Source organism: Coptis chinensis, chromosome 7, assembly GCF_015680905.1.
Source record: "Coptis chinensis isolate HL-2020 chromosome 7, ASM1568090v1, whole genome shotgun sequence".
Lineage (NCBI taxonomy): Eukaryota > Viridiplantae > Streptophyta > Magnoliopsida > Ranunculales > Ranunculaceae > Coptis > Coptis chinensis.
This window is the reverse complement of record NC_141462.1, coordinates 3,172,465-3,195,747: the sequence shown is the minus strand read 5'-3', so window position 1 is coordinate 3,195,747 and position 23,283 is coordinate 3,172,465. Positions and strand designations below refer to the sequence as shown.

General features: G+C 37.8%; 2 protein-coding genes across 12 annotated transcripts; one reads left to right on the top strand and one right to left on the bottom strand.

Annotated features, from left to right (window-relative positions):
* Positions 1-106: 106 nt before the first annotated feature.
* LOC147485245 (disease resistance protein RGA2-like) lies at positions 107-12,937 on the bottom strand. Of its 11 annotated transcripts, none has more exons than XM_086570758.1 (12): positions 8,155-12,937; positions 7,708-7,905; positions 6,988-7,087; positions 5,192-5,263; positions 2,752-3,087; positions 2,523-2,680; positions 2,140-2,273; positions 1,920-2,057; positions 1,767-1,838; positions 691-917; positions 455-505; positions 107-379 (listed from the first exon to the last, which is right to left on the bottom strand). In XM_086570758.1, the coding sequence occupies exon 1, from the start codon at positions 12,318-12,320 to the stop codon at positions 8,205-8,207; it is 4,116 nt and encodes a 1,371-aa protein (XP_086426884.1). In that variant the 5' UTR covers positions 12,321-12,937; the 3' UTR covers positions 107-379; positions 455-505; positions 691-917; positions 1,767-1,838; positions 1,920-2,057; positions 2,140-2,273; positions 2,523-2,680; positions 2,752-3,087; positions 5,192-5,263; positions 6,988-7,087; positions 7,708-7,905; positions 8,155-8,204. The 11 variants fall into 11 exon arrangements, with proteins under 11 accessions (XP_086426884.1, XP_086426885.1, XP_086426883.1 ...); XM_086570759.1 differs by having other exon boundaries at positions 7,708-7,883; XM_086570757.1 differs by lacking the exon at positions 6,988-7,087 and having other exon boundaries at positions 1,920-2,273.
* Positions 12,938-21,515: 8,578 nt separating this feature from the next.
* LOC147485244 (zinc finger AN1 and C2H2 domain-containing stress-associated protein 13-like) lies at positions 21,516-23,233 on the top strand. The gene is given in 3 exon segments (XM_086573470.1): positions 21,516-21,757; positions 22,277-22,939; positions 22,942-23,233. Coding segments are annotated over 3 exon segments (867 nt in total). The 5' UTR covers positions 21,516-21,658; the 3' UTR covers positions 23,047-23,233.
* The last annotated feature ends 50 nt before the right edge of the window (positions 23,234-23,283 follow it).

Genomic DNA, 23,283 nt, shown 5'->3' with positions numbered 1-23,283 from the left:
TAAAAAAAAAACAACCCTTCGTATTCGTCTTCTTATCATCTGGACAGAAACAAAACCCATTTAAAAAAAAAAACAAAAAACAAAAACAACACCCCGGCTAGGTCAATTCGATGAAGATTAAATGACTCCTTTAATTCATTTTTAACTGTGCAACAGCTCAGGCTCTAGGATTGCCATTTCTAAGTCCATATCTACAATCAATTGGATCCAATTACAATCGACGGTGTTACTTCCAAACACCTCCCTAACAAAGTAATTCCTGATCGTTAAAAAATCCAGTCAGATAAGAAGACTCCATTTCTACCAACCGCAAGGTTGTCTTGCGACGGTCTTCGCGGAACCTTTCCAAAGCTTCATTTAAAGTGTCAGTCTTTAACTCCTGTTTTATTTAAAGTGTCAGTTATTCCATCACGCTAATTATTAAAGAATTAGGGAAGGGTAAACCAAACCTCACCTGCGTCTCATTAAGAGACTTCCTGACAAGTTCCTTCAGTACAAAATGAACCTGAAAGAACACTTCATTAGTTAAAGAAAGATGTCTACTCAAGTAATTAAAGACCTTAGCACCTCCAGCAGAAATTCTCTGCCGCAGTTACACACACGCACACCATAAGACAGTCGACTAGAGCATGGCTGTAAGTTAACCTGATATTCAAAGACAAGTAAAACATTTGCAGCAATATAACTTACAGCATCCACTGAAGCTTTCAGATGGACCTCTGAAATAATTTAGAGCTCCTTCAATGATACGCCGGTAACCTTGCTCTGGAGCAATCAAGTGGGGTTGGTAACCATCTGCCTCAGAAACCACTTTCTTTACATTATTTATGGAAAGATGCTGATCAAAAGGAAGCTTTTTCAAAGCAGCAGTGAGCTGGTTGTCAAAAACTCCATAAATCCGATCACCGCCAGGCCGTCTGCACTTGCAATAAATCAAGAAAGAACAAGAAGGAACATAGGATTAGAATGTAAAAATACTTGCTATCAAGGTTTACAAAATGCATTGAGGTTTAAGCCTTTTAGGGATTTTGCGCCTTAAGGCTTAAGACTCACAGATGTATACATGCTTACTGTGAAGCTACAACCTCAATGGTGTGAGGCGTGCGTGAAGTCGGGTTTTACCCCAGCCGGACCATTTTTATATTGACTTTTTTTTGTCCATTTTTTTCCCACGGTTTTGACATCAACCCTATAAATTTTTTAAGGGCTAAATGCCCCAATTAGGTCATGTTTTGAGCATCCAAACACCTTATTCAATTAGAAATCATCAACCTCCATTAGCAACCTTAAGCCCCTCTCCATTTTATTTATGCTATAGTAATTCATTAATATGTTTCTCAGTTTTTCTGAATTTACAGCTATTTTTTCTTGATTTTTTTTTTTTTTTTTTAGTTTTAGTTTTTTTAATATTTTTAGTGACTCTAGGGGCTGATGCGTTTTTTTAAACACTGCTTACTATCGACAGTTTTTTTCTCAATTTTAAGGTTGCTAATGAGGAAAACGAGTCGTGCTCTATATCTGAGAAACTTGAAGAAGTTCTTCAAGAGGCTCAGATGTCTTTTTTGGAAGCGGAGTCATTACTTGGTGATGCTCAGTAGTTTATTCACATCCACATACTCTGTATTTTGTTAATAGCAACTTGATAACTTGCTAAAATCTTTTCAAAGCAATTTAACTTTATTGATAGCTGCTCCCACATATTTATTAAGTATAGGATAAATGTTAATCTACAAGTTATTAAGTCTGAAACGAGAATATCCTCAAACCTGAAGGAAAACAGGAAGTAATGGTTGAAGACATTTAGGAAGGCAGAATCCAGGTATAAGTACTGGTCCTCCCTGCAATGGAACAAGCAAAGTTAAACTTTGACAACAGAAAGTTATACCTGACAGTTAAACTAAAGGACAAAAAAGACTAACCTTTTTTTCCCTACGCTCCTTATTTCTAGACATAGATATAGCATCATGGACTAAATTAATGTATGATGGAAGAACTTCCTTTGGAACTGAGCCAAGAACCCTTGACAAAACTTCCCAAGCGACCAGCTAATAATAAATCTGCAAATTGACTATTGCTTTCACCGATGATATCATTTTCTACATCATTCTTTGCAAGTGATTCTGACATTATACCACGCACCTCTGCCTCCTCGACTGCGAAGAGCATTCTCAAAGAAGACGCAATGTTTCCTTCTTCATCTATCATATTAACATCAAGACTACCATTGTGGGAAACCTTAAGGGGTGGATCCAGCTTCATTTGATGTCCATCACCTTCAATAAAATAAAACACAAATAAGTTGCAACTCATTATGTTCTAACACTAACTCTGTACATCAGTAATTAATTTATTGACAGGTAAAATTTATTTGATCACAGATTGTACAGACATTTCCTTACCATCATCCTCAGCAACCAAAAATGTGGACAATATGATAGATGGCATCATAAAAAAAAAATCGTAATAGGTGAAGCCTAAATAAGGAAAAGCATGCACTTCTATGAAAATTTTATGAAGTTAACCTTGTGAGTGATGCGAAGTCCCTGAAGATTCATCCGCTGCCTTTCTAGCATCTTTGCCTTCTATGTTCTCCATCATATTCTTCTCTACAAATTCATCACCTTTCCCCTCTTTCTTTGTTGTCACATTGTCTTCTAACTCCACAATAATTGGCAGCGTGCTGCAGCCATGAGATGATTAAACCCCCACAATGGAATAGTCAAACAAAACAAAGCAAAAAAATAAAGTTACCTGTCATAGAAATTGTCGCACAATCACAATGATCTGCACTTCTTTGTGGTGGCTCATGTAGCATAAAGGCACCAACTTCCTCATCTTGCTCCTCCCAACATCTTCAACACCCACTTCCTTTTATCCTTCAACAAGATAACATGGAAGGTGCTCTACATTCTTTTCTAGCAAAACTTCATTCATCAGATGCTCAAAACAAGGATGTGGTTGCTTCAATAATCATTATTAATGCATGCTAGGTTCCGGTGCAGAAGAATCAACAGCTGGGGAGGACTGGGACTCGAGATAGATAGAGAAATAGCGGAGGGCAGCTGGGGAAGGGGCCTCCATTGATAACTGGGGAATAAGATAATTGAAGGTTTTTTACTCAAAACATCGTCAAAAACATTTCTCCAAAATGTGTACCCGTGCTATCTTCTCTTACAGATGCAAAACAAGTGGTGATAATCGTAACACTTGGTAATAACCGTAATAACATACAAATAAAATTTGACTAATGCCTAAAGCCCAAAATAAAAACCGACCAGCCCGTTAAAATTAAATATAAATTGAATAACATAAAAGCCCAATTAAAAATAACAGACCCACATGATAGGTTTAAAAAATAGCAGGCCCGACCACACGTCGGGCTGCATGGCTAGTTTTAGATGAGTTGCCCAAATCCAAGGACCAAAATATCACTGATATATCCGATATATCATCGATATATATCAGCATTTTAGTACACCGACATCGATATTTCCGATATATATCTACCGAATATAGAACCCTTTTTTTCCGATATATATTAGAATTTCGGATATAAAACTTTATATCACCGATATAATCGATATATCTAATATTTACGATATATATTAGTTGACTTTTTGATCATTTTTTAATATAAATCCAATATTTTCAATATATTTCCGATATTATATTTTCGATATATCCGATATTTCCGATATTTTAAATAGTTTGGACTAGTCACCAAAAAAATTGGATATATCCGATATATCTGATATATATCAGTTTTTGGGTACACCGATATATTCTCCGATATATCGATATATATATCAGTTTTTGGGTACACCGATATATTCATCGATATCGATATTTTGGGCCTTGCCCAAATCTACCGTGTCCACAATGTTGTATGTGCACGTGTCAAATGAGAGAGCATTCGTGCGGTTGGTCAAACAAAATAGTTACGTATGAGAAAAAAAACACGCATAAAATCTAACTCAAATATAGTAATAAATATGAAGTTTTATCTCTCTGTGCGAAAAGGGAATCTTTCTTCTGTCATATTGTTATATGGAGGAATTGGTTCCAAGTCCAAGTACCTTCATTGCCATGCACAAGCAACCTGAAATATTCAACTTGAATGGACCATAGGATGAAAGGTGGTGAGCAAAACATAATCTGATTATTCCTTTGCTGGCTACACTCACCTTCACTACAGATGTGCCAGCTAGAGTGTACTCTTGCCTCTTGGTGACACCCACTTCTACAGTTCTACTTCACAATGATTGAGAATGACTCAAAGTAAACTTACTCTTACAGAGCTCACTGTCAATAAAACAGCCATGCAGGCATTGATCAGAAATCATAACAAACCACACCAAATACCAACTTCATTTGTTAGCCCTAATCGATATATTCTTTCTTGCTTTGCCTATGCCACCTAGTCTTAATACAAGTACCGATTAGTACTAAGGAAAGGATAATGGCTGGACTTGGAAGCATATTCAGCTCAGAAGCTCTTAAACATTGTACTAGAGTCCCGCTTCTTCTTAATGAAAGACAACAAGCAGATCAACTAACTTGCACAAAAATATATATGCCATGCAGGAATAACAACTAAAACCCATAATACTACCGGCTCAGTTTTGCACCAACAATTTTGGTAGTAGTTCACCATGTTTAGGTCAGCAAAGTCCAGTGAAGGACACCCTAAAATAAATCAGACTACTGTTTGGTTGTCACATGCAACCTTGTTTGAATTTTTGAACTAAAATGAATAAGTCAGACTAGTGAACCTTGTCAAACTAGAGTATGGTTGTCACTTATAACCTGCTTATTGATAAGGAATGAAATAACCCACAACAACAAACTTCAGATTCGCAAACAACATCCATAGTTCATACATGCACAAAGGGTTAAAAGAGACTATCCATTTTATTGTTTTTTTTTTCTTTTTTCCTCTTCCTCCCCACTATACTTGCTAGTGAATCCTAGCTATTCGCTATGATAACGATCTACTCGTTTTTTGCGTTCCGTTCTACATTAAGTTTAGACTATCAATCAAGTAGACTATCGGTAAATATACACTGATCAGTAAAAGACATCAACCATTATACGTTTTTATATATTAGTAACACTTTGGGCTTATAAGTTGCTACAAACATCTACCACTGCATTTTCAACTAGCCACATTGAGGTTGAGGGTTTTAGTTACCTGAATTTCTTTTCACCGTCCTCGACCAGTGGTATCGTTAAGGACTTGAACCATTTTATTGACTAAAGGCTTCTGCAAAATTTCGATATCATGACAAGTGGTATAAGCAATGGGCAGATTCTATACATAACATGCTATCATATTTACATTTCTAGTACTGCAGTTGTAGCTCCACTATCTTATATGCAACAGTACCATCTCTATTTCATTATGACCACCAAACTTCTGCAGCTCTGTGAATCATAACAGCATCAAACAACATTATAATAAAAAATCTGGCCCAAAGAATACTTCAATGCTCTCTTTGAATGCCCATAGATTGAAGAAGAAAAAAGGTCATACAGAATTCCAAATGCAGCTTATGCAACAACTCGAGATAATTCCAAACACCTCCTCTTGGAATGCCCATGTAGCAGGGAAGTCTGGTAAGGTGTTAAGAATGCACTTGGAGGAAGAATACAAAGAGACCATAACAGAGAATGGACGATATTCATGAAACTATGTTCCAGAAATGATATAGAAGGCTTAGAAGCTCAGATACTTAAAACCTACGTTTATGCAACTGTGAGCCACTTGTGGACAGAAAGAAACTTCAGAAGGTTTAGAAACACAAGTCAACCTTTTATTTTCATCCGTGAAAAGTTATATTTCATTAGCAATAAAAGTGTACAAACAAGATAGCAAGCACTTAGCAAGGAGCTAAGCATGGCTCACTACATTCCGACATGATTCCCAAATACAAAAAAGAGAAGTCAACCTAGCAGCATAGTGAGAGAAACTGATCAGTGAAATGGAAACTTACCTGCAAAGCCAAGTATAAGAATTGAAAGACACAATAGAGGAAAGAGTCCTCATGGACAAGATTGGACTACAGGTCAACTACAAGACAAGAAAACCTATCCTTTGTTCATGGATCAAACAAGTAGGATGCTGTCAAGATGAACCCGGATGGAGCCATGACAGATACTAGAACTGGAGTTGGAGTAATCAGAAACTCAGAGGGAGAAGTATTACTTGCCCATACAGAAGAAGGGGGCATGAGATCAGTCTTATACCAAGAGATTCAGGGGATACTTTATGGTAAACCAAGTGTGTTCTACTAGGTAAAAAAAGAAAGTGGTGTCTGCTGACTCTCAGATGGCTATAAACATCCTGAAGGGCTAATAACAGACACCTTGGTACTATTTGAATACAGCCTTAGAAATCACAAAAAATATACAAGAATGTTGCAAAATTTCTTTCATTCATGTGTACAGAGAAACTAATAGGTAGCTGACCCAGCTTACGTTGTGTTGAGAAATGTACCTACTTTATACTTCCATTAGAGGAGAAACTTATGATGTGTGCATGGACGATAAAGAAGTAAATATAGACCCTAAACTATGAAAGAAAAGAAATGGGGGTGGTGTTTGGTGTTCATTTATTAACATAACTGATTTTAATGTTTGACATCATATTTAGACTTAGTTTGATTTCAGAATATGAGAATGGTAATTCATTGACTTAGTTTATCCAGAATAGTAATTCATTGATGATAACAAACCTACTTGGTTATCCAGATAAGATGACAATAATAATGGTATTATTGTAACATTTTCAAATTTTGGTGCCATTTTTCTGACTCAAATATATTGCCAGCAACGACTACATCAGTCTCAAATTAGCACAATTTGCGAAAACTGCATGTTTAACTGGAATATGATTATCTATACAAATTGCCCTACTTTGCCATTATAATGCAATGAAACGGATCAATAAACACGATTACCACTCAAGACAAGATGCAAAAAGTTTACCAGGCCATGGCTGAGAACTGTGATAGACGACGTCGCCTACTTCAAAACCACTCTCTTTCCATGTTTCTCTCCACAATGCTTCTTCCAAGCTTTCTCCTGGCTAAGAATGAGGGATGAAAATTTAAAATAAAAATCTGGGCCTCTTCAATAGGAACCATATAAAAAAGAAACTACTAGGAAGATACACTATTCAATCTAATTAGATGGTCAGATTTGCACTCTTGGGGCGTGAACAAAAAGATGAAAAAAGAGAAAGTAAGACATGAAAAGGCCCAACTTTGATTTAAAAATTTGGGAACCCCGCCCACTCAAAAAAGGAAATAAGCTAAAAGAAAATGGTACCCAACATCCAGCACTACCAATATCCTTAAATATATAAATATTGTGCCAAATTATTCTGGGTCAGGGTTATTAAAGCCAAGTACTTTTCTAATTCTGATTTTTTTTTGCATTGGAAAGCTAAGAAATCTGCATTGGAAGCTAAAAAGTTTCACCTTATCATATGCATTAATTTCATTCAAGTTCTATTCCATTCACCTTATCTAATTTTATCTGTGAGCTATACCCTGAAGTTTCAACTTATCTTATGCAGTCAAACATTTCATTCGAGTTCTATTTCAGTTTCATGCATATTTAATTTTGACACTGCTAAATCCTTGAATAAACGTGCATTAGTAGATATGAAGTTTGGGACAAAAAAAAAACTTCAGAAATTGTTACCTATTTCATGTTTTGATGCTCCTTTGAGTTCCTCCTCCTCCACATAGAGGTCAGTTGCTTTCACCACTCTGTTTCCATGTTTTTTCCCAGTTGTTTCAATGCGTGCATAAATAATAGTGTATTTAGACACCATAGACACATTTGAGCTAACCAACCATAACACCCACTACCATCATCTGCATTTCAGCCCGTGTCAAACTGTCAAATAGCAGTATTAGTTGAAAATTGACTAACAAAAATCTGTGAATCAATAAACTTAGCAATAGAAATTATTTACCAAGAAAGCAAGAGGAGAAAAAGTAAAAGATTGGAAGCAATTGTCGAAAAGAAGAAGTGTCAAGCATTTAATTCGAATTCTATTTGAGTTTCCTGCATATTTAATTTTGATAACCAAAAATTAAAAAAAAAAAAAAAAAAAAAAAAAAAAAAAAAATCAGAAATTGTTACCTGTTTGCGGCTTTGATGTTCCTTTGAGCTCCTCCTCCTCCACAAAGAGTTCAGTTGCTTTTCGTAATCTCCTTGTCATCAATGGTGATTTTGGGAACATGGGAAAGGATGCTCCAGTCCCTTCCTTCTCCAAACCGCTCTTTCAGAATAGGACAGCCCTCGATATGCAAATGTTGAAGCATGGTGAGATGGTTCAACTCCTTGAGCTCGAAATCAAGTGTGTCACAATAGTAAAGATACAATATTTGAATTCCTTTGAGTTTGTTGAAACCCTTGGGGAGTGACGAGTGCGGTGAAAAACAGATGGAAACAGTTTTGAGATATGGGTAACTATTGTTGTTGTTGTGGGAGCATTCGACATCACATACAGGTAGTGAGTTTGATAAAAAACCTACATTTCCATTGAAATCGAGGGACTCAAGGAGTGGAGGAAGGCAAGGCTGGGCCCTTCCAACAGTTCCAAGTTCTGGACAGTCCCCTATTACAAGTTCTTTCAAAGATTGAGAAAACATGTAGTGAGGTATTACTTGTAATTTATCGCAGTTGAGAATGGTAAGTTGACGGAGAAGAGGCATAATAACCACTCTGTCTTTCTGGGAAGGCAAATTCGACCCCCGCCACATTGGCAATCGATCGATTTTCAGATTTTTTAAACTTGGGAATATTACTTCTTGTTGCACCTGTGCAGACCCTCCTCCTGTTGTTTCAGAATTTCCGAAACAGGCAAGAAGACCTCCCATTCGTTTTACCTCTGTGTCCAATTTTGATAAACAGAGACAACCAATACTTCGCAGAGGATTCCCCAATATATTTCTGAATGTTGATTCTCCGCCTCCACTGCTTAATACACCTTCCTCTTCTGTAGAACAACCACCATTGTGTACATCGTCATCGTCATCGTCTGGAATTCCCAAAAACTCACCACCCATTAGTGTCACGGCACCCAATCTCCATATCTCGAGGCTTTCGAGAGATTTTAACTTTCCAAGACCTGGTAATGCCCTCAACACTGGACAAAAAGACAATTCAAGCTCGCATAGACAAGGCATTATTGCCGGTGGGGTATCCCCCATGCTGGTTGTTGAAATTGGAAGCTCCCACTCTTCCCACTCCTTCATATCACTAAAGAAAAGTTTCTTCAACTTTGGAAATGCTGCTGTTATCACCTCACCACCAGAGCTACTGCTATCAATGCTGTCGACTCCACAAAACTCACTTCCAATTCGTTTCACTGCATTCAGAGTGTTGATGGTAAGAAGTTCGAGGGATTGTAGTCTTCCGAGAGCAGGTAGCTTCCTCAACTTTGAACAATCTACCAGACGGAGCTCTAACAGCTGTGGAAAAATCTTCGTTTTCTCTGAAACCAGAAGCTCCCACTCTTCCCACCCTTCCAAATTTGTAAACACAAGTGTCTTTAACTTTGGGAATGCCACACCCTCACCAGAGTTACTGCTATCAATGCTGTCGACTCCACAAAACTCACTTCCAATTCGTTTCACTGCATCCAGTCTTTTGATAATAAGAAGTTCGAGGGATTGTAGTCTTCCGAGAGCAGGTAGTTTCCTCAACTTTGAACAATTTTCCAGACGGAGCTCTAACAGCTGTGGCATGACATTTATATCCTTAGAAATTGGGAGATCCCAGTCATCCCATTCAACCATATCACGAAATAAAAGTGACTTCAGCTTTGGGAATGCTACAAAACTACTGCTGCCACCAATGCCAACCCCATAGAACTCACGACCAATGTGTCTCACCGAACCCATTCTGACTATTTCTAGCTTTTCAAGGCATTCCATCTTCCCCATAGCAGCAGGCAATTCTGTAAGTGTTCCACATCTGTGAAGTTTTAAACTGACTAGATTCGACCCGCTTGTGATCCAACTAGGAAACTGGAGGCCAGGATACCCCATTATTTCCAATTCTTCCAAATTTTCATGAGGATGAAGGTTTTTGAGAACACCTTTCATCTTTTCCACACCCGCTTGTTCTAAGACTCCAAAATTTAGAGTGAGTCCACGAAGGCGGTTCTTCTTCCTCAGTTCTGCTTCAGCAGCCTCATTCATTTCTACCACTCGTTCCAATCCTTCAATCTTCAAATTCCCTTGAAGAAAAGTGAGAAGTTTAAGTTCTCCTAGATTGCATCCCATGCTTGAACCACGCACAATGAACTTACTTAATGTTCGAAGGAAGCGCAAACTCCCAATCCCTTGTGGCAAGTAACCCAGAGCATCAGTTCCTCCAATACCAAGGTGTCTCAAATTAGTTAACTTTCCAATACCGCTAGGTAGTTTCTGGATCTTTTTGCACTGAGAGAGCTCCAAAGTTTGCAAATTGTACAGATTGCATATATTCTCGGGCAACTCTGACAAATTGGTACCCCATAAATTAAGGAATCTGAGATGCAGTAATCTTCCGACTTCATTTGGTAGTTTGTCGATGTGACTACCACCTAAATCTAGTGTCCTAAGACATGTTAATTCCTGATATAGCTCAATAGGAACCGTATATATTTGTTCATATGTTAACAAGGTTCGCAAGTTCTTCACCTTGCATATCATCGAGGAAATCTCCATATTTCCCGTAGTAGCTAAATGACGAACTTTGCTTTCATCAAATTTTGTGTCATTTGTCTCTAGAACGCAACATTCACTCTTTGAGAGAAATTGGGCAAAATCATGAACAAGATCATGCATCTTACAGTGTGTGATGTTGCCTTCGGAATCTCTTTCGAAATCCTGAAAAAATGAGCGCATAGCGAGATCATCGTAATATTCATTTCCAATTTTTTCAAGATCTTTGCTTCCTTCTGAGCCGAGAAAACCTTGTGCCATCCATAATTTCACCACCAAATCTTTCGAGATTTCCGTATCTTTAGGAAAAATCGCACAATACATGAAACAATGCTTCAAACTTGAGGGCAAAGGGTTATAACTCATGAAAAGAGAAGGTAAAATATCATTTTCAATATGTTCCATATCCCATGTTTCACTTGTCAAAACATTGTTCCAATCCTTTTTTGTTTTCTTCTGGCGCATAAGACTTGCTAAAGTCTTGGTAGCAAGAGGGACACCCTTGCATTTCTTTGCAAGTTTCTTACCAATTTCCTCAAACTTGCTAAGATCTTCTTCTCTTCCCTGGAAAGCAATACGACTAAATAACGACCAACAGTCATCCTCAGACAATTCTCCCAACCTATGTTTATATGTAGAGCCCATCATGTCTGCAACTTTTTCATTACGCGTGGTGACCAAGATTTTACTTCCTATAGCACCACTGTCTAGAGAAATTTTCAACGGGTTCCATTTTTTGGCATCATCTGTCCAAACATCGTCCAGCACTATAAGAAACCGTTTTCCCTTGACTGAATCACGCAGAGACTTATGCAGAGTTTCCCACCCAGAGTCATTTGGGACCTTTTCTCCAGCTTGTTCAGTGATCTCCTTGGCAACCCGTATAAGATCAAATGGCTCGGAGACACACACCCACATCCTCTTCTCGAAAGCCATCACTTTGTTTTCTTCAAGGACTAGTTTGGCAAGTGTTGTCTTACCAAAACCACCAGTTCCAACTATGGAGATGACTTGAACGGGTATTTCTTGACGGCTACTTTCATCTAACAATCTATTCAATATAATTTCTTTATCATGATCACGACCATATATCTCGGATACATCAACTAGAGAGCTAGTTAGCTGTCTAGGTTCCTCGCGGTGGGTAGTGACAATGAGATTGTGTTGGTCCTTATTGCGGGCAATCACATCTAGGCCTTGTCGTATTTCTTTTATCCTCTTACCAATGTCGTGGTGTACAACAACTGATTTAAAACAAAAGCAAGGAGAGAGCAAATAAGAAAGAACCTGATTGCGGGTGCCACGATTGACTTGGACATCAGGTCCTTGGTTTTGCGTGATGAGAGTTCTAGTATGCCATTCATCCAGAACATCGTCAGCAGCATAGGCAATGTTTTTGAGCTCCTCCAACCAAACCTTCACTGCTTGCTCCTTAAATTGTTTCTCCTCCGCATCGTAGAGCACAGCTTGCACCATCTTGAGTGTGTTAATCAGCTTTGCAACTTCTTCGCGAACACTTACGACAAGTTCCACCTCTTGCTGGACAAACGAGGCCAATTGCTCCAACACAATGGAAATTAGAGAATCAGCCATTTAGAAAAATAAAGAGATATTAAACAACAAAGGAAGACACCCAACACTTCAACTTGCGAAATTGAATTGGTAATATTAGTTGAAAGTTGAAACAAGTATTGTGACAAAAACAAGATAGTTGAAAAAAGAAAACTGGATCACACTTGAGTGTAACGTTTAATAAAGAGAAGTTTACTCTCTCAACACTCCAACTTATTCGCCTCTCTCAACACTCCAACTTATTCGCCTCTCTCAGAAGTTCACACACACACACCTAACATAGGTATCATATTCCCTATCATTTACAAAACCTTGTTGTGTATCTTTTGAATAAGACATAAACATGCATTTGCATTACCAGCATTTTCAAACGTAGCTTAGACAAGTTTAAAGAAAGCATAAACTTTGATTGCAACTATTACAATGATGAGCTTCGCTTGCAACTATTGTTCTGGTTATGTGCTATTTTTATTTTTTTTATTTTTACAAAAATGTAACTGACTTTGATTAACCAACTAAAGAGTTTCAGACGAGTATTAGTTCTGACATGCAAGTTGAAGGTGGGGGCAAAGTGACTATGGTTGAACCTTTGAAGTCACGCTGTTTGTGGCAAAATGCGTATATGCTTTAATGAAGGAAGAGACAGAGTCCCCACCCTCTAGATATTTAAGTTTGGATAATTTCTCAATTAGACCATGATAATGTCAATTTATTCTCAATTAGACCACAAATTGCACGAAAAGACTTCGGTCCTCAACGCTTAAGACCGAGGTGCGTCCAAAGCACCTCGACACCACACATTTCATTTTTTTTTTTTTTTTTTTACTATTATTTGTTGATGATTTATGTGTGAAATTACTGATGTGGACAACAAATATGTAGTGTCAAGGTGATTTTGACAATTGGACGCATCTCGGTCCTAAGCGCTGAGGACCGAAGCTTTTCTCTAAATTGCAACTCAACGCATTTTGTCAGCAACTAGTGGGGTAATATCAACAACTTTTTGCATTGAGTTGCTGACAATGCTCGAATTGGAAACACATTGACATTATCATGGTCGAATCAGGAATTTACCCTTTAAGTTTGCTTGGTCGAAGCTGGCTAATACTTTGTTGAAGTAAATACTCTTTGTTGAAATAAGTAAATACTCTTTGGGTAATTGCTTGATTCGGCCCACGATAAAAGCACATTGTGCTCCAATCGGCCATGCCTTTTAATTTTGACCAATTCAACGGGTTTTTGACCTTTTTATCCTTCCTTACAACACTCTTTCCTCCTGCCACACTCTCTTTCATCTGCAACACACTCTCTCTCCTCTTGTACTTTTGATATTGACAAACACATTGATAGTTGCCCGTTAGATTCTCTTCGCGATACGTACTGACAATTGTTGACCGTTAGATTCAACCCAACAAAAACGAAAACCTGGTAGTCATTTAAACTAGTAGAATTACCTATTGTAGGAATGAGGGAGTAGCAATTTCTTGCTCTACTATCAGCAACTGTTTCATAGTTTTTGTTGTACGGACATGAAACAACGTTGATCTCGATTTTTGTGCCAAACTATAAATTTTTTTACAAACCTCCAAAACTTCCAATTTTTTTACTTCATCTTCTTGATTATCCTCTCCTTCGTGATTTTGGTAAGGTTTTTAATAGAAGACAAGAACACAAATCTTGATAATGGATTTTTCTAAGGTTCATCTTCTTGATTATCCTCTCTCCTTTTATGGTTCTCATTGTTTATTGATATGTTTTGAATTTTGGTTTGTTGTCTTCAGTGTTGGTTTGTTTTTAGGTCGTCTTGGGTTTGTTTTTATGTAGTAGTGTATAAAGTTTTTTAAGGTTTCCATAGTTGTGTTTACCATTTTCATAATTATTTTGTTTTTGTTGCATGGAGTGAAGAAGTATGTAACAGGTGAGGTGAAATTGAGAGTGTTTGATGTGTATATTTTCTTAGAAGGATTCATGTGTCTTGTGGAAGGTTTGTCCAAACGTATGAAATTGAGTTTTTGTGTGATGTACTTGATGAACAAGTCCCGTTCTATATCGATAAAAAAATTGACTACTTGAATATGATTCAAAAAACAGAAGACAACTGTGTAGTCATTGTGGTGAGCTTAGATTGTCTTTTCAGCCGCGGTTCTGCCAGGTTTTAGCAATGAATACTGTGTGGATGCCACCATCAGCTACACTTACATGTACTGTCAGCAACTTGGGTTTCTTTGGAAATCCCCCTTCCACTTCACAGATCACCTTATGGAGTTTTGGAAGTACGTTTCACTGTATAAGTTTGGGCATGAATCGATGTAATGGTACGATATTTTGTGGTTTGTGAAACGGCCGGTTCATTGTGCTTGAGTGTCAGCACAGTAACTGTTAATGTTCACATGTTTTGTTTGTGATTATATCAAGGGTACCCTTATATCTGTGTTGTTGTTTATAAAGAAATAAATGAGAGAGAAATATGTATGTAAACTCAATAAGAAAATATGTATTTAGCATTCACAAAATTGGGCTGGACGTGCCATTTTAAACGGAGGTAACCAGCAAACATATTATGTATGATACATCAGCAACTAAAGCCATAAACAAGAATACAATTAAGACTATCAGGTCGACTTTAATATACACCTATAACTTATGTACAAAATAGTATTATCCAATAACAAGTTAAACAAAAGTTACATTTGATAAGTTTATCCAATACCAAGTAAAGCAAAAGTGTATCATTTAATAATAGATACTGAGAAATAGTAACTAGCATCTCAGTGCCATATTTCACCATTGTTCCCATCCAACTCAGTTACAAGCTTATCCATTGTTCAATATTTAAAAAGTTTTCTTATACAAATAGCCAAAATGTTTCGAAGTCCCACCCTTTGTAAAATAACCAAAATTAGAAGTTGCTGATGGTTAGTACCTAAGAATATGTCTGTATGTGGTGAGATGAATAATCTAGTTTGGGCGGGAAAAATCTTTGCCACGTGTTAGGAATGATACGATAGCATTAATTATTCGCCGAACAGTTGAAGAAATGATGGTTTTTTAACCTTTAACTAGCACGTGCCGATAGTAATATGTGTGTGCTATAAGGACTGTTCAATGTTCATTTTGGGACCAAAAAAATTGCCCAAATTGAAACCCTTGAATCCCTAATTTTCCGACCATTTCCAATCTTTCAAAAATTAGAAAGCTTAATTTGATTGTTCGTATATCACTCGATAAAATGCATAAATTGTTCAAGACATTCACTACTACATAGAAGGAAGATTTTGAGAAGTCTTGCTTCGGAAAGTTTTTAAGCATTAACGAGAGAATGCACATACACTACTACTATGCTAGTGTATGTTGTATTGGGACACCAAGTGGGTAAACTTTGCTACCGAATCGGTAAGAAGGATTTGGTGTTTAAAAAAAGTGATGTTGCTCTTATAATGGGTCTTAGTGTGAAGCCGATTTCTAATTCATTCTACATGGCAGACGTGAAGATCTCATCCCAATTTCGTGCAAGGTTTTTTAAAGGAACCACGGTTTCTGAAACAGAAATATTAGAAGCTAGAAACTTGGCAAAATCAACTGTTGGTGAAGAAAGTCAGAATGATGTGTTTAGGCTAAATAGGTTGTATGTACTATTGCAGGTTATGCTTCCAGGATCTGCTAGGACGGTTGAGGGGAGGTATATTGATCTAGCCGTGAATTTAAATGCATTTGACAGCTTTCCTTGGGGCACACCTCTGTTTGAAATGTTGGAAGAGTCTTTGGAAGTCATGTCTAATTTAGTTAGTGTCGGAAATGATTTTTTTCGCAGTTTATGGTTGTTTAATTTGTTTTGTTATTTGGGTATATCTTCACATCCCATCTCTTGGGGCTCAAAGACAAGTTGATGGTAGGTTCCCAAGAATACTAAATTGGGTAGACTTGCCTTCAAGAAATATACATCTACATACTTATAAGAAAAAGATTCAGCCTCTTAAGGGGAAGGCAGTGGTGTTGGAAAGTCTAGATCTGTCTGAAGGAGAACTGAATGAAGAAGTGATAAAGGATGCTTTGGCACAACAACCCATGCAAAGTGGAGCAGCAATTTCAGGGAAATATAATAATGAAGAACTTATTCAAAGACAGGCAAAAGTAATTAAAGGCCTTGTAAGTAATTTGTTTTCTTTACTGTGTTCAACAATGTTGCATGTTGTATCCCAGAATGATAATATATGGGTAACCAGTTTTTGATATTTGGAGTACTCATATAATCTTATAATGTTATGGAAGTTGTAATATAATATGAGTACCCTATTATATAATCTTGAATTGGAATTGCAAATGTTGTTATATGAAGCAGTAATATGTTACATTGATATATTGTTGAACAATATATGTCAACAACAATGCATCTGTTGTGGTTTACAAATAGTGAAGTGGGATCTTAATTATATTCTTTGTTATATGCTCTGATTAATCTAAAACAGGTTACTAAGGAGGTTAGGGTTGTTGAGGATATACTCCAAAGTGAAATAAGGACTAGCATGGAAATAATAATTCAAAAGATTGTTCATGGTGGATTGAAAGGTGGTATGGAAAGCTCAAAGGTTGAGGTTGTGAAAGGGCATAAAACAAAGGGTAGAACAAGGAGTAGAAGTTTAAAGGTTGAGGTTATGAAGGGAGCTAGAACTAGAAGCCAAGCAATGTAGGTGCTTATGCTATACGGAAAACACCAACAAGGTCTTCCCAGAAGAAGGTTCACTCAGAACCTAAAAAAGGGAGTTCATCTGCTTCTAAGAAAGTTACCTTTGAGGTTTCTCCTAATTCCTCATATCAAATAAAAAAAACATTGGACAAGGATCAAAGCCTTGAAGTTCTGGGAGATACTTCAATACCTGCTCAGTATGAAATAAAGAAAAGGAAAATAGTCAAAATTTGTGGTACCCGAGTTCAGCCATCAAGGGCAAGCAAAGATGAGACTATAAAGGCTAGTGAGAGGCAAAACTTGAAGAAAAAATATCAAATCAGTGAGAGAATAAGGGAACGGGAGATGAAACTTAAGGAAGCAGAGACACCCAAACAGAGAAGAAAGTTTATTCAAGTTGAGTCAGATGAAGATGAAGATGTTGAACAACAACAAAAAGGGCAAAATGATTCGGAGTCAGTTGCTACAAGTGCTTTGCAAGAGATTAGTGAGATCATACCAAAGGGGACATACCAAGAACATATTGTGGAGCTGGAGAAGGACCTGGTGGGGGTACAGATTGCTATAGTACCTTATGCTGAATCTGCAATGCTTGACCATGTACCCTTTTACTCTCCTTTGGCTTGTGCTTTAGTTCTTCCTCCTGGTGATCTTGATGGGGAAGCAGTCCTGAATAGAGAAATGGAAAAAATCAGTTTTGCTTCACTATTGGCTGGAAGTGCAGAACTCCCTAACATAACCGAATTGCCAGCCCTATCACCATCAGAAGGTTCAAGCACTGAAGATGTTGTGGCATCTGTAGATGATGATCAGAACAGTGTGGGTCAGCATGATGCTGCTGATTTTGAGGAACCTGATGTGGTACTCATTCACACTCAAATGGAGATGGAAATGAATAAGAAAACTGAAGAGAGTGGTCGTAGAAAAAGGAGGAGGAAAAAAAATATGGGAAAAGAAAGTATTAGTTTATGGGAAGAGAAAATGGAAAATGAATGTGACTCATTAATCAAAGTTACTCTGTTATCAATCTTTTACAAGAAAACAACTACTACAGGTGAGGTAAATGTTGTCAATTATTACTGGAAAAAGTTCAGTAGGAAAAAGAATCAACAGAGTTATCGATTTTTGTTTAAAAGAACCTTGTACTACATGGATTACTTAATTTCTTATTAGTTGGTAAGGATAGTACATTAGTACCAAGTACCACACAGTACGTACAGTGAGGTCGCATGATTATTGTGCACGCCGACCAGAACATAGCACTCGACCTGATGGCACTTGGCTAGCAATCTATGACCTGGAGTTCAGCTTTCATGCATGGGCTCAATTATTATTGACTCAATGATGAAAAATCACATGAATCATCATCTTTGATGACTGTGGCGTAAACCTGAAATCAGAGCGTTTTTTAGTATCAAACAGGACTTTTGACTCAACTTGACGGTACCCACAGAATGCACAATGTTCATTAAACACCATGTCATACAAGATTGAAGGATTATAGATCAAGTGATTTAGAATTTTAGATAGCAAGTGATAATCCAAAGCGGATTACAATTATTGGTTTAGTAGATAGATCTTGAACAGCTTGAAAGCGAGTTGGGAGTTACCATTTTCATACAGGAATGAGCATTTTAATTCGTGACTACTACTTTATTTTTTCTCCTTGCATAGCTAAATTGTTACAGGTGGATTATAATCCAAGCTGCGGAAAGGGCTATGTAACGATCTCCAGATTTCAAAAGCTTATATTACAGATCTATTCGGTTATATTAACCTATGGATCGGACCATGCTAATCCATATGGATCGACTGACATCATATATACAGCTACGTAATTGAAATTTTCATTTCAAATTTCAGAACTAACATTTCTACTGCAGTTCTTTATAATTTATATACAGACAAATTTGCAAAATTGTATACTATAACGGGTGGAAGAACCATCAAAGAAATTGATGGTCGTATTCAGTTGCTTTGGAGTACGCTTGGGCTTTATCAGTTCGTGAGAGAGCACTTTGGAATGCTATTATAATCTATGCAGTACACTTGCATTTTTTTTTAAAATGCATCACTGTTAATAGAACCGACCGATATGTTGGAAGTCGATCAAATTCCCAATACGTTGTAGGTCGCTCAAATCGTAGAGTAGAAGCTCACCCCCTTGCAGTTTATTGCAAGCCAATCAAACTGGAGGATACAGAGGAGTCTCCAAATTTAGCACATACCACTCAGCCCTTTGCTAGCTCGATCTATTGCAGGCCGGATACACTCTAAGTTGCGGCACAACCATCTACACATTTCGAGCTATGACTCAGACGGTGCAATGGCTCCAAATTTTAGTACCATTGATACGCACTAATTCTTGTTATATTAGTTCGATTTTTGCCAGGTCGTCCACATATTGACCCCCATGTTCAAATGTTCGATTAAACTATCGACTTTGATGAACCAGCAACCCCACCAGCTAGTCTCAATCAAACTTTGACAAGGCCTACCAGGCAACTCATCATCCGAATTTGAGTCTCTTTTGAAGTTGAGTTTTCAGAAAAGTTTGCGTGCAACACTTTTACCACATTCAGTTTCAATACAACAAACTCGACATAACTACTAATCTCTTTTTCTACAGCTCGATCTACTGCAGGTCGATTACACTCCGAGCTGGGGGCTCGCAATAGCCATCTGATGCCTCGGAGTACAGGTCAAACAAGCTCCAAACTGGAGGCTAGCCACAACCATCTTCGAACTGGGGCTAGTTATTGCCATCTAAAACTGTTCAATTCAGTTATTATTTGAGCTCTATGCTTTATGCTCTATTCATCTCCAGAATTACTATCGTTAGTTGGTACTAACTCTTTGGTGCTAGCTTGCATTTTTACAGGGCAATTAAAATTTCAAAAATAAACTAGGACTAGCTATCGATGGCGATCTCCAAATCAGGACGCTCACTAGAGCCACCAGCTCATTAGCGCAGGCAGACTCACTTGGGTCATGACGCCCACCTGAGTATAACGCTCACTTGAGCTCAAACGCTATATAGCGTCACCACTTCTCACTAGTTTAAATGTACAACTTATAGGATCAACTCAGTGCATAACGCTTACTTAAGCACCAATGGTCCCTAGACTTATGCTCATTGGAGCAGAACGCTTACATATAAGCTCTAAATGGTCCATGAACCTATGCTCACAGGAGCAGAATGCTTACATAAGCACCAATATGGTCCCTGGACCTATGCTCACTGGAGCAAAACGCTTATATAAGCACCAATGGTCCCTGGACATATGCTCACTGGAACAGAATGCTTACATAAGTGTTAAATGGTCCCTAGACCTATGCTCACTGGAGCAGAATGATTACATAAGCACCAATGGTCCCTCGACCTACGCTCACTCGAGTAGAACGCTTACCTAAGCACTAAGGGTCCCTCGACCTATGCTCACTCGAGTAAAACGCTTACCTAAGCACTAAGGGTCCTTTGACCTACTCGAGTAAAACGCTTACTTAAGCACTAAGGGTCCCTCGACCCACGCCACACGAGTCAAGTTATTTCTCTTATTAGATCATTCTTAAAGACAAGAGGGGGTTGTGTGAGGGACATATATTGTCATCAATATAAAATCGATTCAAATGAGACATATTCGTGTTGGTCACGTGTTCTCTTCTATCTATTTTCAAGTCTCTTCAATTCTCTCAGTGACTTCAAAATAGGGGGTTGTGTGAATACCTAATATTCATGTCCAATGAATATCAAACACGCGTCCATCACCAAAGACAATTAGCTCGTACTAAATGAACTAGAGTCACCATCTCCAGAACACTAGAACGAGTGATCAGAGCCATAGCTGATAAGATCGCTACGCTACACTCAGTTCGTAGTCAACCAGGCAACCTAAGAAACAAGCACCTTCGGTTACGCATAAGCATTAAATATCGTCAATGAATGGAACACTAAAAGTGGATCTCATTTAATTCATATTAATAGAGCACCAAAGAGGGGATGGAATTCTATACATTTCCTCTCTACTCTCTAAACAAAAAGGGGAGAATTTTATGTTTCTTCTCCACTCTCTATCTTCTCCATTCACCATCGATCATTAATCATATAATCCAAACAATGAACTACGTTTAACTTTATTCCAATTCGTCAGAGAACTGGATACGTAGACAGTTCGATCCTTCGAACTCAATCACAACATCATTCTCCCCAAATTTCCTACACACATAAAGTTTGCCCAATTATAACATTTACAAACTACACATGTTATTATTGTATTTTTAAGACGAATAATGAATTTGTGTGAAAACATTTTAGATGAGTTGCCCAAGTCTACCGTGTCCACAATGCTGTACGTGCACGTGTCAAATGAGAGAGCGTTCGTGCGGTTGGTCAAACAAAATAGTTACGTACGAGGAAAAAAACACGCGTAAAATCTAACTCAAATCTAGTAATAAATATGAAGTTTTATCTGTCCGTGCGAAAAGGGAATCTTTCTTCTTCTGTCAACTGTTGTTTTTCTTAGAACTTTCGTTTCCGCGGTTTTTCATTTCTTTTACGCGGAATTCGAAAGGGAAGATATTTGTTATCATCAAACTCTTTTTGATATCTTGATATTTGATTCTTGAATTTGGTTCACCTTGTTATTGTTATTGGATTTTATATTGAAGAAGAAGAATGGGAACTCCTGAATTCCCAGATCTTGGGAAACACTGTAGCGTTGATATTTGCAAACAGATTGATTTCTTGCCTTTCACTTGCGATCGTTGCTACCAGGTAATATAATTTTATATTATTCTCTCATATAATGATTCGTTAGATTCGATGGTTGACTATTGTAAATGGAATTAGATGTTTTGTACTAATTTCATTCAGAGTTTCTTGGAAATTGAGGAAATGTAGCTCAAGGAATGAATGATACAATTTTTTTTTTTAGTTCCTCACTTGCTGATTAGTTTTCTTTGGAGGTAGAATTGTTTTTATAATGGATTCAAGAAAAATGGCTTGGGGTCAAACATGTGAGGCATGTATGTAACAAGGATTCAGACCTGTGTCTTGTCCTTAGTTAATGTAATGGTGAGCTATGTTACTGCAAAATCTATGAGTTGAATAGTATTTACAATCTGTAAGCATGGTATTTATATTATTGGGGTGATAGAAAGGAGGGGGTGCTGGAAGGAAATAAACCGATTCTTTATTATTGGCTTGTCTTCCCTTTACCAATGTTTGTGGAGAAGATTTACTTCTGATCAGGGTCTATGGTCCTTGTATAAAGTATTTCTATATCTTGAACAGGTTTTCTGCTTGGAACATAGAAGTTTTGCTAGACATCAGTGCCCAAATGCCAACAAACAGGATGTCACTGTTGTTATCTGCCCACTCTGTGCTAAAGGAGTCCGCCTGATCCCAGATGAAGATCCAAACATCACTTGGGAGACGCATGTGAACACTGACTGTGACCAATCAAACTATGCCAAAGCAACAAAAAAGAAAAAATGCCCTGTTCCTGGATGCAGAGAGCTTTTAACATTTTCAAACACGATTAGGTGCAAGGATTGTAATGTAGATCATTGCTTGAAGCACCGGTTTGGACCTGATCACAAGTGTGAAGGACCCAAGAAGCCTAGTGCTAGTTCTGCCTTCTCCTTTACGTCTTTCTTAAGTAAGAGTCAGAAAGAAAAGCCGAGATATAAATGTAGTCCAGCTGCATCCTCATCAAATTGGGCTACAAGCTTCTTAAGTGCAGCTTCATCTGTCCGAGCGTCTGCTGAAGCAAGCATGGAGAAACTGAGTAAGATGGCAAAGGATGGGATGGGATGGGGCAGCAGCAGCAGCAGCAGCAATGGTACTGGACAAGTTGAGGTGTGCCCTCAGTGTCATTCAACGTTCTCTTCTGTTACGTCTCTGGTGGAGCATGTGGAGAAAGTTCATGAACGTGGCAACAGCCGAGCTGGTGTTAAAAGGCAACAATTGATGCCTGCCCCAAGTGTAGTAAAGGATTTGTAGATCCAGTTGCGTTAGTTGAACATGTTGAAAAGGAACATGGAGGGTATTCAAAAGCTTAATAAGATATGGACAATCAGGACATACATCAACAAAAAAGAATGTACCCTTTGTTTTTTGCTTCCATTGTTTTAAGGCCAATTGGTCTATACAGTCAAATACTTTTCTACAGAAACTGGTGTCAGGTACTCAGGTTGAATCAATAGATGAACAAAGATAATGGTGAAAAAGTGTTGACAGTTTCCTAAACATTCGCCTTTATGATTTCAAAATTGTTCTTGGTCGATATCTGGAGCAGT

Bases quoted from the DNA above. Each gene is read 5' to 3' on its own strand.
- LOC147485245 (XM_086570758.1), bottom strand. From the start codon at position 12,320: ATGGCTGATTCTCTAATTTCCATTGTGTTGGAGCAATTGGCCTCGTTT.